At 36.5% G+C, this 16,577-nt stretch overlaps 1 protein-coding gene across 6 annotated transcripts in view; it reads left to right on the top strand.

Annotated features, from left to right (window-relative positions):
* MELK (maternal embryonic leucine zipper kinase) overlaps window positions 1-16,577 on the top strand; it is a 76,307-nt gene that overhangs the window by 40,664 nt on the left and 19,066 nt on the right. For all 6 annotated transcript variants that reach the window (XM_063082250.1, XM_063082249.1, XM_063082248.1 and 3 more), the window contains 4 exons: window positions 393-461; window positions 1,904-2,002; window positions 7,524-7,610; window positions 14,604-14,732. In XM_063082250.1, the coding sequence (XP_062938320.1) occupies window positions 393-461; window positions 1,904-2,002; window positions 7,524-7,610; window positions 14,604-14,732 (384 nt within the window). The remainder of the gene's footprint in view (window positions 1-392; window positions 462-1,903; window positions 2,003-7,523; window positions 7,611-14,603; window positions 14,733-16,577) is intronic.

Below are 16,577 nucleotides of genomic sequence, written 5' to 3'. Positions count from 1 at the left end.
GCTTTTTTGCTACTTCATTTTGTCAACTGATAATTGCTCTGAGATTATAAACTAAAATTTGCTTTAGCAATACAAAAATTGACTAGAATGTATACTTGCTGTCCATTTAATCATACTACAGATTCCAAAGCCCTATAACATTTATTTTTCCATCGTTAAACATTCTCTATGCTCTGTCTGTTCTCTGATAGTGTGGATAATTTAGAGGTGATGATAGTATTTAATTTACTGGATTTTTTTTCTTTAAGGCAAGAAAGGGATTTCTTATTATTAGTAATGTTTGCCAAATCTTATAGTTGGATGAAGTTGTCAAGCTTGGAAGTAAACCTTAGAAATTTGTGTCAAGACTGATTGAACCTAAAACTGTTAAACGTTTTCTTTGTTTTTTGTAGAGAGGAAAATACGATGTTCCTAAGTGGCTGTCTCCCAGTAGTGTTCTGCTTCTTCAACAAATGCTACAGGTAAACTTTATTTATTTTTAAGTACTTGAAGTCTATTGTAATTGTTTGATCCAACTTTTAAGATATCCATGGTGCTACTACATTTAGTGTTATCTATTAGCTTAAAAAAATTCATTATATCTATCTTGCAGATATCCTCTACTAGATCTTTTCTTAATTATGTTGTAAACTCAACATTTTAAAAAGGCTTTTACCACATGTCTTTGTTGGTGTGGTTTTTCTTACTTTTTCTTGAGCATTGTCTGTTTTCTCTAACCAGCTTTTGCTTCACTCTCTTCTATTTTCTTGTTTCCACTCTTATACATGAGGTATGTAGTATGTACTGAATAAATACTTGAATGAACTGATACATAATTGAGCGGGACCTGTGATCTAGTACGATGGTTCTCAAACTTTAGCAGGTATCAGAATTACCAGATGGGCTTGTTAAAATACAGATTGGTGGGCCGCACCCCCAGAGTGTCTGATTCAGTTCCTCTGGGATAGGACTAAGAATTTGTGTTTCTAACTAGCTTCCAGATGCTGCTGATGCTGCTGGTCTTGGTACCACACTTCCAGAACCACCAGTTTAGTGGAATGAACCTCTGAGGGTAAAAGAAAGAGAGAAGGGCTGAAGTCTAGTTATCCACCCTACCTATCAATAGGCATACCACCTAAACTGGTTCTGATGTATAAGATGATGGGCATTCCGAGCCTGGCCTCACTGCTGTGTAGTGTTTGAGGATAAAAATGAGATTGATTAGGAAATGCTTTGAAAATATGAGTATCTTATTAGTGCAATATTGTTTTCATTATGTATTCATAATGTCTCCTATTTGTCTATCTATTAAGCCATCTGTACCTTTTATTCAAAATTTACCTCAGGCTCACCCACCTTGATTGCATAGGGCCAAAGCACCAAATCTCCATAATAAGATTGAAAATGCCTCACTCTTTCTTCCAGACTCCAAAAAACTTAATATTTGTTGATTAATTTTTCTCTCCTCACATTTGAAATTACAAATGGGAAGGAAAGGTGTGCTTTTCAACGTGTTCTATGTGATTGTAAGCTCATTGGAGGTAGAGATTGCATATTCAGTATGAATGCCCTGCATTGTAGCTGCTTGAATATTAAATTGGTGAATATTTCCCATGAATAGGTTTCCCAGCAAAAGACTATTACATCATACAATAGATTGACTGAACTTCATGAATAATGTCCATACCAATGAACTTCATGTTTGTTAAACATTCTTTTTCTAAGCCTGTGTTGGTTGCTATAGTTTTCTTGCCTCTATTTCCTTTTTTAAAGAATTTATTCCAAGGCCATTTTAAGGTCTTTGACAGCATTTTTGTGATGAAGTTTACATCTGTTCTGATGCATTTTGACTTCTCAGGAGGAAAGGTGTTCTGTGTTCTCTATTTGAAATGTTAATCTCTAGCCACTTCTTAATGGCCACTAGGTGGACCCAAAGAAACGAATTTCTGTGAAAAATCTTTTGAACCATCCGTGGATCATGCAAGATTACAACTGTCCAGTTGAGTGGCAGAGCAAGAATCCTGTAAGTAAAATGAAATCCAGTAGTTTTTTTTTTTTCCTTAACTTTGTGTGATCTTTGTGTTTTTAGGACTTATAATAATGTGGCCTAAAAATAAAAGAAAATGTATTTTGTAAAATTATCAGATTGGTGTTTGGGAGACTTATAACCTAATCATATTTGTGCCTGTTAATCTCTGGGACAGCAATTTCTTAATACATGCTGCACATGAGAATCACCAGAGACTTTAAAAAGAAATGCCTGTTCCCTATCCCAGAATACTTAATGGGTATTTTTAAAAGCTCCTGGGTGTTTCTCATGTGTAGTCAGGAATGTGAGCAGTGCTCTGGGAATCTTGGGCAAGTTACTTAACTTTGATAAACCTATTTATTCATCTGTGAAAAGTAGGTTAATCTAGTTCTACTTCTTAGAGTAGTTATGAGGTTACAGAGGTTCCCAAACTTTTTAACCTGAGGAACCCTTTACACTCTTAATATTCATTTGTTAAATCATGTATAAGTAACAGTAATAAACCTAATATACTTTTTGCACTCTATTTCATAAAATCTATTGGCTCGTCCCCCCGTGTAACATTATGCATTGGTCATTTGGGAAATACTGGTTCACTGAGTGTATTAGTCTGTTTATGTTGCTTATAACAAAATACCCCAAACTGGGTGATTTATAAAGAAAAATGACATTTATTGCTTCCAGTTTCTCAGGCTAAGTCCAAAGTCCATCTGTTGGTGGCAGCAGTGACCCAGGAGTCTCACATTGCAAGAAGGTAGAAGCAGAAAGAGCAGAGCAGAGACAGACAGACCCTCCTCTCCTTTTAAAGCCCTCAGAACCACACCCCTGACCACCATTTTTAATGCATTCACTACTGCACGGTCCTACAATCCAATCACCTCTTCAAGGCCCCACCTTTCAATTATCATAATAGGATTTCCCACCTTCTTAACAGTCACATAGGGGGCCAAGTTTCTAATACATAAAACTTGGGCATCACAATTCAAGTTCAGGGAGTTTTGGGGGGACATAATACAGTCCACTACACTAAGTTATATACATCTTCCAAATGCAAACACATTTTATTATATAATATTAAAAAAAATCACATTGCTTAAAATCACTACTAATCCCATCAGAAAAGTCTTTAACTATTAGAAAGCTGTTGAGCTCATGGTGGCAGATACAAGTTTTTCAAAATCTGAATTTTTGCTTGAAAGCCCAAATTATGTCATTGGCAACAAATACCGTCAGTTATTTTCCTCGAAGTGACAAGTTCACTTTGTTCATTTTTCAGAAAATTTGTGCTAAATATCAAGTCTAAGTAACTGTAGATTGTCAGTGTTCTTTCAACTAAAAATGGTGTTCTAGGAAAAGAACAGCTAATTGAGTGCATAACTTAGTCACACAGATGCTTTTCCTCCAGACAGCCGACATACTTTGGTATGCAGAAGTACATTATGATACTTCCCTTTTTGTCACACAGAATATTAAAAATATGGGTACTCAAGGTCGAAATTTAGTTAAATTAATACTTTTTGCTGCTCATCAAGGATATTTTTAATTGAAACTGTTTTTTTTTTTTTTTTTTTATGAACTGTGAGTGCATGACGAAGAATATAATGTAATGTCTTAGTAGAGTTTGGTGCCACTACATTGATTTGTGCTAAGGTGCCAGCAATTTTATTCATCATTGCTTTTGTACCATCAGTGCAAATTTCAACACTGAAAAATGAAAAATAGTATTACTATAAAAATAGTTTTGGCCTTGGAGACCCTCATGGGTCTGTGGACCACACTTTGAGAACTGGTCTAATATATGTATGTGAAAGAACTTAAAATACACAAAATACACAAAATACTATTCAAGCTTAAGCAATTATTTTAATATTATTCTTTCATTAATGCTTTTAAAAAGTACTTTTTTAAACAAGTGGCAGTGTGAACTTGGTAAAAATATGGACATTACTTAAGGATATGTATACTTTGTGTATTATTTAACTATTGCTGCATAAGAAAACACCCCAAAATTTAGCAGCTTAAAGGAGTAATAATTTACAGGTCTGCGGACCATACAATTGGGTTGGGTTCAGCTGGGCAATTATTGTTCAGGTTCTGCCTGGGGTTGCTCATGTGGCTGCAGTCATCTGATAACTTGACTAGGGCCGAATAGTCTCAGCCTCACTCAAAAGACTGGCTGTTTGCTGGGCCATTTGTGTCCATCAGGCCAGCCTGAGCTCTTTATAAGGTGGCTGGATTCCAATGGAAGGAAAAAAGAAGGCAAGCCCTAATACTCAAGCATTTTTTTAAAACCTATGCTTGCAGTATGCTTACTAATGTCTCATTGGCCAAAGTAAGCCACGTGGCAAGCCCAGGGCCACCTTGGAAAGTGTACCCTTCAAGATTAGTGCAATTCTTATTCTCTCTCTTCTCTTTCAATTCTTATTCTCTATTTGTATATAAGGAAACCAAGAAATGAAAAATATCTATTTAAAAAGTAAATTTAGTGAGAAGGGTGGCATTGCTTTACATCTTCGCAACTTTTAAAGTTTGGCTTAATAGAAGACACTTGGATATGTATCTGTTTCTGCGTTCAGCCTGTTTTAATATGTTTTGATTGAAACATATGAAGAAAATGCAGCCTCACACAGATATGTAATTAGAAAAGGGAGAAGTATTTTAATAGCCTTTTCATTTAATTGGGGATATTCTCTGATAGTCCACCAAAACTTCTGCTGTGGAGTGGGATGTGTGCTTGGATCAACAGAATAGCTTGGAGGTGTGTCTCAGATATACCGCAGTGTAGATTAGATATAGCTGTGGGGTATTTGCTTTCTGAAATAATCACACCAATAAATATAAATACTCTTCCCAGTGGTTGCTGGTCTTGGAAAGATAGACTATCCTTGCTTCAAGCCCTTTATTGCTATTCTGCCCACTATTATGGCCATGCAACCTGAACTGAAATCCCTCCTGATTCTCCTATGACTATCTTATCCACATTTCTCCAGCCCTCCATGACATCTTTAATATCTGTTGAGCAAATACAACTTAATTCTACCAACTTTGAAGACTGAGAGCCTGAGAACAGCAGAGTGTGCAAGTATCTGAGCAGTGTGGCAGCAGGGCCAGGGAAACTTGATGTTCCTCTTATGAGGTGGAGAGTAGGTGGTGCAAATGCCTGTGTTCAACCATTGGGGGTCATCATTTCTCCATGTGTGGAGGGCTTTGTCTTGTCAGCCATGATCCTAATAAGGTAGGATACACTACTGTTTGCGATAGGATAGATGCCAAATTGAAGAGTCTCTGATTTCTACAACCCCAAGAGTTTTTTTATTTTTTATTTTTTTATTTGGGGCACAGTATAAAGTAGAAAATATAGAGTTTTGAGTGTTCCAAAAGAGTATACAGTTTTCCTTACATCTTAATATAAAATTGCTAATATTTATTGAGTACTTAGAATAGTGTGCCATTATAGTAAGGGCTCTGTGTATATTATACTACAGTATAATGTAGGTAGAACTCTTAGGGTAGTACCTTTAAGACTCAGGCACCATTCTATGGGCTTTATGTTTTTTAACTCCTTTAACTCATTTTATCCCTACACCAACACTTTGAAGTAATATTATTGCCCCATTTTGCAGATGACACAACTGAGACACAGAATCATTAGACTTGTCCAAGGTCAAAAACTGATAAGTGTAGATCGAGGATTTGAACCCAGACATAAGGGCTCCAGCATGGAATGGATCTGATAGGTCCGCTGGTTCAAGTACAGGGCCTGTATCTGTGCACCTACAGCCTTTGTGCCAAGCATCGCTTGTCTGGTTTCTTGCTGGAATAGCTACTGGAGCAGAGTCATGGAGAGGTGGCATTTTGGTGTGGTAGAAAAAACTCTAGGCTAGGAATGAAAAAAATGCCAGTCTTGAGCAGATCACAGTAACTTTTCTGAGTCTTAATTTTATCACTTCTAATATAGATATTTTAATGTCAATATTTTGGTCTTGTTTTGCTATTTATAGAGTACCTTTATGTGTTGCCTAACTCATCTGTCTTGCCTGCCTTACAGAGCTGTTGCAGGATCAAATGAGTTATATACAGAAGAGGTATAGGGATTGTTGTTGCTTTTTGAAGTATTTGCTTTTCTTTCTCAGTATTATGTTTTATCAAGAGGGAACTATAAAAAATCAGGTTTACTTGGATATTTAAGATATGGATGCTAGTCTGTAATCTGTGCATGATCTCCTCCAACCATTTTCACACATAGCTCTAGTACCCAAGTATTGTTTCAAATAGCAGTTACATTCAGTTCCATTTTCTGCCCTAGCGAACAGGAAACATAGGCACGGATAATCCAAAATAATTGGCTGGCTTTGGTATGTATTTTTATACTTAATTTGAATTTGTATGGCTGAGAATTCAGAGCACTTAAAGTATTGAGCCTCTTTGGAAAACCTAGCTTGAGATGAGCCATGTTTTTTCAGACGTTGGTTGTCTTTTCCAACCCACCCTTTTCATTCTTTCCAGTTTAGGAGCCCAGCAGAGATGACAGCATCTCCTTCCTGTCCTTTCTCTCTTTTCCATACATATCTTGTGTGAAGGTATGGAGCAGGAGGCTATTGGGGAGAGAGGGTATTTTTTAGGAGAATAAGTTAAGATCATAGGGAATCCCCAAATCTTTCCTTACTTGATCGAACAGTGATGACGTCAAGAAGATACCCAACCGGGTATGAAAGTGTATGGTCTTCAGAGGTTGAGACCATCCTGAAGTGGGGGAATCTGCAGGTCTAGGAGCTGCCAAGGTGAAAACAACACATTGAAAACTTATTCTTAGCATTTTGAACTTTCATAGTACCAATAGAATAAAGCTTGTGGTCTCCACTTTCTCTGTAACTGATGAAGTTATGCTTGTACCAGCCAATAAGACATCTGGTCTCATCTTTGGTGAGGTCCCATAATGCAGGGATCAGATTACTTGGATTAAGTGAGGTTTGTATAGAGGCTGTACCTTGTTCTTTTCTTAAATTGTACTGTGCTAGTACCTTCAGCATAATGATGATTGTGCAACATTTATGGCATCACCATGAGGGCTCCTTGGATGGTGCTGACCCTAAACATAACCTGATGTACAATATGCTACAAATCTGAGTCACTCTTTTACCCATCTGTTGTATAGCCACTGATTTTTAGATGCCTAGATGGCTACTCTTTGAAAATGCCAATGCAGGTCTTGTGGTACAGATAGGTATATAGTCAGTCCCTTGGCTGCACAACAGAATTTTAACAATCGATCAGATGATGATGGGAATGTGAAGAGCTGGGGAAGAGCTCACCTTCTTGAAAGAGCTTGTTGTTATCTGTTTACATCTTAAAAAATTATGGAGAATGTTGATTCTTACCCAAGTCTGATAAACTCATGTTGTTTTTACATATTGCTGTTTAATTTTATAAAGTAGTTATGTTGATTTAAAAATTTCAAAACAGTAAATATGTTTGTAATTTTTTGCTCATAAAGTTTATAAAATTTGTTTTGTAGTTTATTCACCTTGATGATGATTGTGTAACAGAACTGTCTGTACATCACAGGAACAACAGGCAAACAATGGAGGATTTAATTTCATTGGTAAGAAATACAGAGTGAATTAGAGAGTAATATCTTTTGTTTCATTGTTCTTTATTTTATCAGTACTTTAAAAATAGTATAGCATTTTTCAGATTTTATTATGGGTATAAATATTGCATTTATTTTATATTTATGTATGATTTCCACTCAGTTCTTTTCTGATGTCTGCTGGATATCTTCTTTAAAAATGAACACTTTACGCTTAAGACATTGATAAAAGAGAATTATGGTGAAAAAACAATTAAACAGAACAAACTAGTTCACAGAGACTTGACAAAGTTCTAATTCTGACTGCTTCAAAGTTCTCTAACATGGAATTGTGATTCTGCTGTGAAAATGAGGTAAACACAAAGCAGTTTTCTTCTTACCTAAAAGCAACCCGGTAGCAACATGTCACCACCAAACTTATGAACCAAATACCTTGAAATCATTGGATTATTTTAGCTCTTTCAGATGCTTAATCTCTAGACCATACCTGTGTCTTTTTCCTGGAGACAGGCATTCATTCACAGCTGTCTCTGAGTGCGATCTAATGTGATGGGTGAGGATTGCACCTAGCTTCGCTCCTAGTTCAGTACCATCTTTCATCACCTGTGATTTGTGTTTGTTTTTTCTCTTGTCTAACTTGCACAGTAGCAACCTTAATGAGATTTTTTTTCTTTTTTTACTAAACAAAGCTTTGCTAAGGTACAATTCTTTTCAATGAGGAGAGCATATAAAGGAATTCTTTTGAGTGACATAATAAGCAAAGTCTCTGGAATGTGTTTGGAAAATGGAAGTATAATTTACTTTTTCATGTGTAAAAGCCTTTAAAGGGATGGCAAGGATTGGGAATTGTTGTAAGATAATGTCAGGTCCTTAGTCTTTCATCAGTGAAAAATTAAATTTACCATTTAAGCAATCTAAAAAATACTGTGTGACTTTTGCTTTGGGATGATCATTAATAGAAGACTATATTCCAGATACAAAAATTTGTTTAAAATTTTTATTATAGAAATTTTTAAACACTCACAAAAGTAGAGAGAATACTATGATAACAATAAGTTTCCATGTATTCATCATCCAGTTTCAGCAGTTATTAACATTTTGCCAATTTTACTTATATCCTAACACCTTCCCCCATCTACTCTTTCTAGCTGGGGTATTTCAAAGAAAATCCCAGACATCATGTCATTTTATCCAGGAAAAATTTGATATGAGATTCACAAACTTAAAATATGAATCCTTTAAAAGTAACATACTCAAAGTTTTAAGAATCATTGAAAAAAAAATCTTTAAAATGGTATCCTTTATGAGGTCTCTACATACAACTTTCAAACTTAAAAGTGAAATGGAAATATGAATTAATTGCTTTTCTTCTGTTGCAGAAAATATATAGATAATAAAGCATATTAGAGATTGTTTTCAGGTGTTACATCTCTCTGAAGATATTCTCAGTTACTGTGAAAGTTAAGCATAACCAACATCAAGAATGCAGTGAGGACAGTAATAGTTTTTCTTTTTTAGTACTCTTCTTTCATTCTTAAATGCTTGTTTATACTTATGTTCAATTCTAGGGATGAGTAGAATATGGGCTACTCTAGATCAGAGATTCTTAACCTTGGCTATACATTGGAATCACCTGGGAACTTTAAAAATATTCTTGATGTGTAGGTCCCACATCATAATCCCAGAGATTATGATGATTCAGTTGTCCCTGGAGTATGGCCTAGGCATCAGAATTTTTTGAAGTTGTCCAAATGGTTGCAGTGTGTAGCTAGGAGGTGAGAAACACTGCTCTAGATTCTTGCTATTTGAAGTTTGGTGTAGGATCAGCATCCCTTGGATGCTTGTTAGAAATGCAGAATCTCACGCCCCATCTCAGACCTACTGAATCAGAATCTGCATCTTAATAAAATTCCAAGTGATTCATATGTACATTAAAGCTTGAAAGTATTAGTTTAGATCAGTTGTTTTCAATCAAGAGTGATTTTGCCCTTCAGGGGACATATGGCAACATTTGGAGACATTTTTGGTTGTCACAAATGGGGTGTGTGTGTGTACTAATGGTGGCTAGCGTAGAGGCCAGGGATACAGGTAAACATCCTGCAATGCACAGAACAACCCCTCACAACAAAGAATTATTCAGGTCAGAGGTCAACAGTGCCAGGGTTGAAAAACCCTGTTCTAGGTAGTCTCAGAGAATTCATGTAGGTTCTAGGTAGTTGTATGCGTCCGCTTCTGTTGCTTATAAAAGAATACATGGAACTGGGTGATTTAAAAGAAAACAAAATCTATTGCTTACAGTTTCAGAGGCTAGGAAGTCCAAAGTCCAGGGAACACATCTGATGAAGGCTTTCTTTGGTGGCAACTTCATTAATGGCAGGGTCTCACATAGCAAAAATGGCAGAGCAGAGAGAGCACAGAGAAAGACAGATTCTCTTCTTTTAAAGCCCTCAAAATCATGCCTCTGGTCACTGTTTTTAATCCATTCACTACTGCATGGTCCTACAATCTAGTCACCTCTTCAAGGCTCCCCCTTTAAATTACCATAATGGGATTTCACACCATCTTAACAGTCACAGTGGGAACTAAGTTTCTAATACATAAAACTTGGGAGACACAATTCAGCTTCAGTGAGTTTTGGGGGGGGACATAACTCAATCTGCTAGTGCTTTACAATTTGAAGAGTCCCAGGAAGCTAGGTTTGAGATTATCTGGAGTCTGTTACGGTGTTTTCCTCCATCTTGGGAGCTTTGCCTTCACTTTTGGAGCTTGTTAGACAGGACACAGAGAGATTACTTTAGTGTGATTCATACCGGTATGGTGCTGCTGATCTTTGTTTCTGCAAAGAGAGAGAAACTATTATTACTAAACATTCAACTCATATAGAGCTCTCACTTTTATATTGTATAAATGAACACTCCTGAACTGCTTTTTATATGCAATAGTGAGAGTCTCATATGTCTCATGATTTTGAGCGATCTCATTGTAGCCCTCTTGAAATTCCCATTAGTGGTGATAGAGCTTCTAACTAATTGCTTTCCTTATTTTCCCCCTGTTTCTCTAGCCATGAACCGTTCTGTATTGTGGTAGCAGCCAGTCATCTGGTCACATGTGCATATGAGAACCTATTCAAACCAAGAGAGATCCCTTTTCCCCACCCCTGCAATGCAAATATCCACGTGTTTAAAGATTGAGGGCCTCAGGAAGATGGTCAGGGGAAGGGTAGTGGGCCATTCCTCAATTTCTTTGTACCAGTGGCTGTCTCTCTCCTCAGCCCAGGTGCCTTGGAACTTTGTGTGTGTGTGTGTGTGTGTGTGTGTGTGTGTGTGTGTGTGTGTGTGTGTGTTTTTAATTGCCTTGGAACTTCTTTAACATTTAACTGGGTATTTAAAAATGTTTTTAGTTTTCTAGAAATGGAACCTTCTTTCTATTAGGTAAACTGATCGCTTTATTTTCAGACATTTGACTTTCAAAAGAGGGAACTGCCTGAAAGATAAGGGAAACATTGGTTGTGTTAGACTTCTGGATTGACATCACCTTAAAGCATAACTAATGGGCTGATTTAACTGTTATGGAACACAGAATTCCCCAGTGCATTTTATCATAATGAGAAATATATAATAGCTGTGGCAAAAAAGTTATGAAAAGGGTGCTTTTTGTAGAGCAGGGTGTCTCATAATCTTATAAGTACATTATTTAGAAACTTTAAACATGGTAGATCGAACAGACTGGTGTGTTTACAACTAACACTTCCTAAAACCTCACTAAAATAACAAAAAGGGATAAAAAAGCAAAAAGTTAACAAGGCCAAAGAGAATAAAAAAGAGACAAAAAGGATGTCAGTAAAAATTTAGAAGTTATAAAATAGATAAGTGGTAGCTGACAGAACATTTTGGAGAAAGCTGAAAGCTAAGTACCTACAGTAGGAAAAGGCAACAAGCAAATTGATTAGAGCCCTGGAGCTCCAGAAAGGCACAGGAATCTGAGGTACCAGGAACCTCTGAAGTTAGGGAAGTGAAAAGGGCTGAAAACAGGAAGATTGGTTGAAAGCCTATATTAGAAGCATTTAGAATCTTGGGTCCCTTAGTCTGCATGACAGCTACCTCTTTTCCACTCCAGCAGAAGAAATCTGAGATGTTGGACAAGAGGCACTCTTGTACCAGACACAGCTCAGGTGGGAGTGATGAACCATTCTGAAATGGATGCATGGACACACAAAGTCCTCACGTTGAACAGCAAACTACCACCTTTAACGCTTTTCCCTATTCAACTTTGAGAATGCTGGAATCAGGATTTTATCCTATTTGCAGTGGAAATGGGGAAAATATTGGAAGATTTATCTCTGGGGAAGAGCCAAGAGAAAAGACCCATGGTTGGGAATTCAGGTTCTTGTCTATTCACCTTAGAGAAAAGCCCTCAAAGTAATGAGCTAGCCCATTGTTTACATAGAGCCTCTAATCAGCTGTGTACTATAATTCTTCACTTTTAAATAAACACAGGCAACCAAAGATCATCCGACAGTTGAGGAAAATCTCTAACATGAAGATCAGAGATCAAAACAAATGGAGTGAGATGAGAGAAGGAAGGAACAAAAAGTAAAGATATTCAGAAAAAACATAATTCAGGGAGTGGTAGAAAGTAGCTAAAAACTGATAATATTCTCAGAATTAAGAAGAGCTATTTCATTCTTGAAATAGGAATAAGGTGACTAAAAAGAACATTCCAAGAGATAGCTCTTGAAACTCTAAAATGTGACCACAGAAATGAAAATCTCAGTAGAAATGTTTGAAAACAAAGTCAATGTGAAGTCTTTCAAAAACAAAACTTAAAGACAAAGAGATGCAAAAATAGAAGAAAAGGGGTAAGAAAGGTCCAACATACAAATAATAGAAGTTGCAAGAAGACAAAATAGAGGAGAGAAACCATCAAAGAAATAATACAAGAAGAAATATTCCAGAACTGAAGGATAAGAAGGAATTTTATCAGTGCTTGGCCCAGTGGATGAAAATAGATCCACACTATGGCTTGTTCCAGTGTTTTCTTTTCCATTCAGAAAACTTGGGGAAAAGAAGATCCAAAAAGTTTTCAGAGACAAAAACAAAAGGTCATACACAAAGGTTTGGGAATCAGAAAGATTTTAGATTTTTCAATAGCTCTACTAGAATCAAGAAGACCATAATGCCATCAAAACTGTGAAAATTATTATCAACCTAGAATCCTGTACTTAGCCAAACCTAGAATTGTGTACTTAGCCAGATCTCACAAATTAAGTGTGAGGATAGAATGTAGTTGTTTATCAGACAAGATATCAAAAAATTTACCTCCTGTACATGTACCCTCAGGAAGTTGCTGGAGGATGTGTTCCACCAAAAGAAGAGTAAACTTAGAAAGAAGAATACCTAGGATCTAGGAAAATGGGGATAAATCATAAGATAAAGATGAAAGGGATTCCTAGACTAACAATTAAGTAGCAGGCAAAGAAAAAACCAGTGAAGAGTGGAGCATGGAATGCAGACATCAGGTGGAATGTCTCTAAGAGAATCAAGGGCAAGCAGGTTAGCTGATGTGTGTGAATATGTTGAGAGGAGGTAAAGAGTGTTGGAGAGTGTGGGGTTGAATTAGAAGAATAGCTGACTCTTTTTTATTTTTAACTTCAGGAAAAACAAAATAATAAGAAAATGTAAGAATAGCACCCTATGTGGTTTAGCTGCAGGGCTGATATTCAGCCAGTATGGCCATATTGGTTGTTAAAATATTAGAATATTTATTTACACATTGGTTGGTAAATAACCACTACCCTGAGTGCCCTCCCTGTTGCCCTCTTTACTTCACTTAGACACCTTGGGCACCAACCCATATGACCCAGCCACTCCACTGCTGGGAATATACCCAGATGAATGGAAATCATCATGCCGAAGGGATACCTGTACTCCAATGTTTATTGCAGCACTATTTATAATAGCCAAGAGTTGGAACCAGCCCAAATGTATATCATCAGATGAGTGGATAAGAAAACTGTGGTATATCTACACAATGGAATTCTACTCTGCTATAAAAAAGAGTGAAATACCACCATTTGCAACAACATGGATGGACTTCTAGAAAATTGTATTAGGTGAAATAAGTCAGGCCCAGGAAGAGAAATACCACGTGTTCTCACTTATTTGTGGGAACTAAAAATAAATAAACACACAAACAAAGGGGGGGGGGGAGAAAACAACAATCACAACAATTCCTTGAACTTTTTAAGACAAGTGAACAGATATGATGTGGGGGGGAGGGGCAAGAGGGAGGGGGGTAGAGGAACGGGTAAAGGGTTATGAAAATCGACCACAATGTATATTGAGAAATCAAAATTTAAAAAAAGTAGACAAGGTGATGAAGTAATGAAAATGCTCAAAATAAAAGAAGTCAAAAGTATTAAAAATTTAAAAATAAAAATAATAATTGACAAGGCAGTGTCCCTCAGGATCCTTCTCATCTCTCAGCCTCTATTCTGATTGTTTGGTTTCAGGGTACCAATTAAATATTTTGAACACTACTTCTACTTAGTTGTGAATACTATTTATATAATCATAATAATGTAAACATTGATTTGGCTGAAAATTGTGATAAAATAATAGTAGGAGGATTCAGGGAGGAGATGTGTGTGGGGAAGGGAGGGAGTTAGTAGAATTAAATTCTTATCCATACTAGGAAAAAATCTGTAGGTAATATCTGAAGCTGAAAAACATTTAAAACTATATAAACAATCAATTTAGAAATATGGAATTAATAGCAGAATAAATTGCTAAAAGTTTAAAAGTGGCTCCTTCTGGGGAGTGGAAATCTTATGTGTGTGAAGGTGTGGTGCAGAGGATTGCTGTTTTTCAATATATACTTTGTAAAGCTATTGACTTTTTAAATTCTGAACATCTATTATATTGAGGAAAAAACCAAATTTTAAATAGAACATTATTTCAACAAACAGTTTAGTCTTCTAAGCAACTTGATTTTCTTTTCTTCCAGTGGCAGTACGATCACCTCACAGCTACCTATCTTCTGCTTCTAGCCAAGAAGTCTCGGGGAGCACCAGTTCGTTTAAGGCTTCCTTTTTCCTGTGGACAAACCAATGCTACGCCATTCACAGATATCAAGGTAAATGTTAGAGCTATTTGTGTGAACACCTGCTGGTCTTGCTGTGCATCTGCCCTGTTCATGAGTGGATATGCTACTGGGAAAGTTAACTTTCTGGAGGCAAGACGTTTTATGATTTAAACATTTTTAATGAGAAAAATGGGAAGTTCTGAACTTGAACTCTAAAATTTTGAATGTTGAGATGGCATTGTATTTTTATTAATTTATTTATTTTTGGCAGCTGGCCAGTATCAGAATCCAAACCTTTGACCTTGGTGGTATCAGCACCACACTCTAACCAGCTGAGCCAACCAGCCCGTCCTCATATAGCATTTTAAAAACCTCTTCTCCTCACATCTTTTTTTTTTTATAAAAGCAATTCCTGATTGTTGTAGAAAAATTTTAAGCCACAGATAAGCTAAAAGGAAGATTGAATTTACCTATAAACCTACTAGCTGTAGATGTATAGTTAATATTTTAGTGTCCTTCCAGTTTTTTGTATGTATGTGTGCTTATGTAATTTGTGTACATGCAAGTGCTTTAAAAGGACGCAGTATTATTGAATTATAGAGTACAATTTAAAATAATTAAAAATATTAATATTAAATCTAAATTTAAAATAAGATCTGTGGGGCCGAGCCCGTGGTGCACTCGGGAGAGTGCGGCGCTGGGAGCACGGCGACGCTCCCGCCACGGGTTCGGATCCTATATAGGAGTGGCCGGTGCACTCACTGGCTGAGTGCCGGTCACGAAAAAGACAAAATAAAATAAAATAAAATAAAATAAAGATCTGTGAATATAGGATATATTTTACTTCATATGATGTAAGATATTTTAATAAATATTTTGATCTTTGTGTTAAGGGCTTAGATTTTGTTTGTTTTGAGCAGTAGCTATAGCTCATACAACTCAAATTCCTTGTGAGAGAGTCAGTTGTAACCAAATTTTTTTTTCTCTGTTTTATCATCTTTGTCTCAGTTTCCTTTGTCATGGACATTGAGAATGGTAGAGAAGCTTTATATATTTGGAAGCACCATGTCATTTCTAAATGCTTGCATTTGTCTCTGTTTTCTGTGTGATTCTTTGTATTTCCCATGGCTTAAAACTCAGCTATCCAAATACTTTGCCAGATAGGTATGGAACTTTGTAATACAATCTTCCCTCGGATTAATACAGGTTGCATTTTAAATGATTTTAGCACTAGGAAACTGTACCTTTGTTATTCTCAAAGAGAGATAGTTGACCCTCTTTATAGAATCCAAAGTAACCCAAACGACTATGTGGATGAGGTGATTTTTTTTCTTTAGGTCTCAAAATTGTAAAAAATGGTAAAATGCCACCTCTTTCATGCTCTTTTGTTTAATCCTTCCCTCCCACAAATTCCTTTAATACTCCCTTTAAATCTCTCCTTTTGGCACTTGTTAATCGTGCGCCACAGGTGTAGTGGGTCTTCTGTCCCTGTCAAACCTAACCTGCTCACCTTCTTCCCTTCCTAGTTGGTCTTTCAATGAAACTAAGAACTAAAGATGTCAATACAAGTGGCTGTTGTGCTAGGAAATCTCCGAGGTGAGATAATTGTATTCCTGGGATTGTTTTCTAGTCTATTCCTGGAGAGTTTCATTGGGCTGGTGAATCCCCTTGCCTCGGCAGATCTTTTGCCCATGGTCTCCATGAATCGGCCCATCACCCAGCCGCATTGCCAAACCCTTTAAACTTTCAGATTCAAGTAACACATTTAGGTCCCAGGAGGACATGAAAGTATGAACTTTGCTTCTGATTGAGGTAATTACAGAAAGGTATTAGATATCTCTTTACTTAGAATGATCACTTCAGCTAAATTTTTAAACTTACAGTATCTCAGTTAAG

Source organism: Cynocephalus volans, chromosome 17 (genome assembly GCF_027409185.1).
Source record: "Cynocephalus volans isolate mCynVol1 chromosome 17, mCynVol1.pri, whole genome shotgun sequence".
Taxonomy (NCBI): domain Eukaryota; kingdom Metazoa; phylum Chordata; class Mammalia; order Dermoptera; family Cynocephalidae; genus Cynocephalus; species Cynocephalus volans.
The sequence above is the reverse complement of the archived record's forward strand: the minus strand, read 5'-3'. Positions and strand labels throughout refer to the sequence as shown.